The following is a 567-nucleotide window of genomic DNA, read 5'->3' as shown; positions in this document are numbered from 1 at the left end:
ATGCTATAAAAGTAAAAAATATATGAAAGAACATTTGTAGCGGAATTGTGATATCAATTAACAGCTTCAGATTACTGTAAGACGCTCAGAGAATCCATGCTTTGCCGCCCAGTTTTCAATTTGAAACAGAATAGCATCACACTCAGCCTTCTGTGCTAAAAGTTCATCTTTATTTTCGTAATTCAAATACTTCTCCTGAATTTTGATTAACTCTTGTAAACGTCGAAATCTCTTTTCCGCAGCTTCTACCTCAGCTCTTAGCTTTTGGTTTTGCGATATCTGAAACGACAATAAAGTTTAAAAGGAAGTCAAATGAATTCTTTCCAACTTAAAATTTTTCATTTTTTTAATATCCATCTTAATTTGTTTCAAAAAAGAAACATAACAACCTGTAATTCGGCCTTCTTCCGCAAAAAAGGCTTCATTGCAAGAGCAATTTCGACCGATGATGGAGTATCCCGGGTGCCCATGTACTCAACGCGTACCTCTTCTATATGCTTCGAACTTAGCATAATAGGCTTATTCACCTCACTGCAAGTATACTTATTCAAATTAAAAGTTCTCCCA

General features: G+C 35.1%; 1 protein-coding gene across 1 annotated transcript; it reads right to left on the bottom strand.

The window, feature by feature from the left end:
- Positions 1-66: 66 nt before the first annotated feature.
- LOAG_16286 (hypothetical protein) lies at positions 67-512 on the bottom strand (the record flags this gene model as incomplete). The annotated part of the gene is made up of 2 exons (XM_003151774.1): positions 67-279; positions 390-512. The coding sequence occupies 2 exons, from the start codon at positions 510-512 to the stop codon at positions 67-69; spliced, it is 336 nt and encodes a 111-aa protein (XP_003151822.1).
- Between the last annotated feature and the right edge of the window lie 55 nt (positions 513-567).

This window comes from Loa loa (genome assembly GCF_000183805.2).
Source record: "Loa loa unplaced genomic scaffold supercont3.5412, whole genome shotgun sequence".
Taxonomy (NCBI): Eukaryota; Metazoa; Nematoda; class Chromadorea; order Rhabditida; family Onchocercidae; genus Loa; species Loa loa.
Note: the sequence above shows the minus strand (reverse complement) of the source record. Positions and strands in the feature narration are given on the sequence as shown.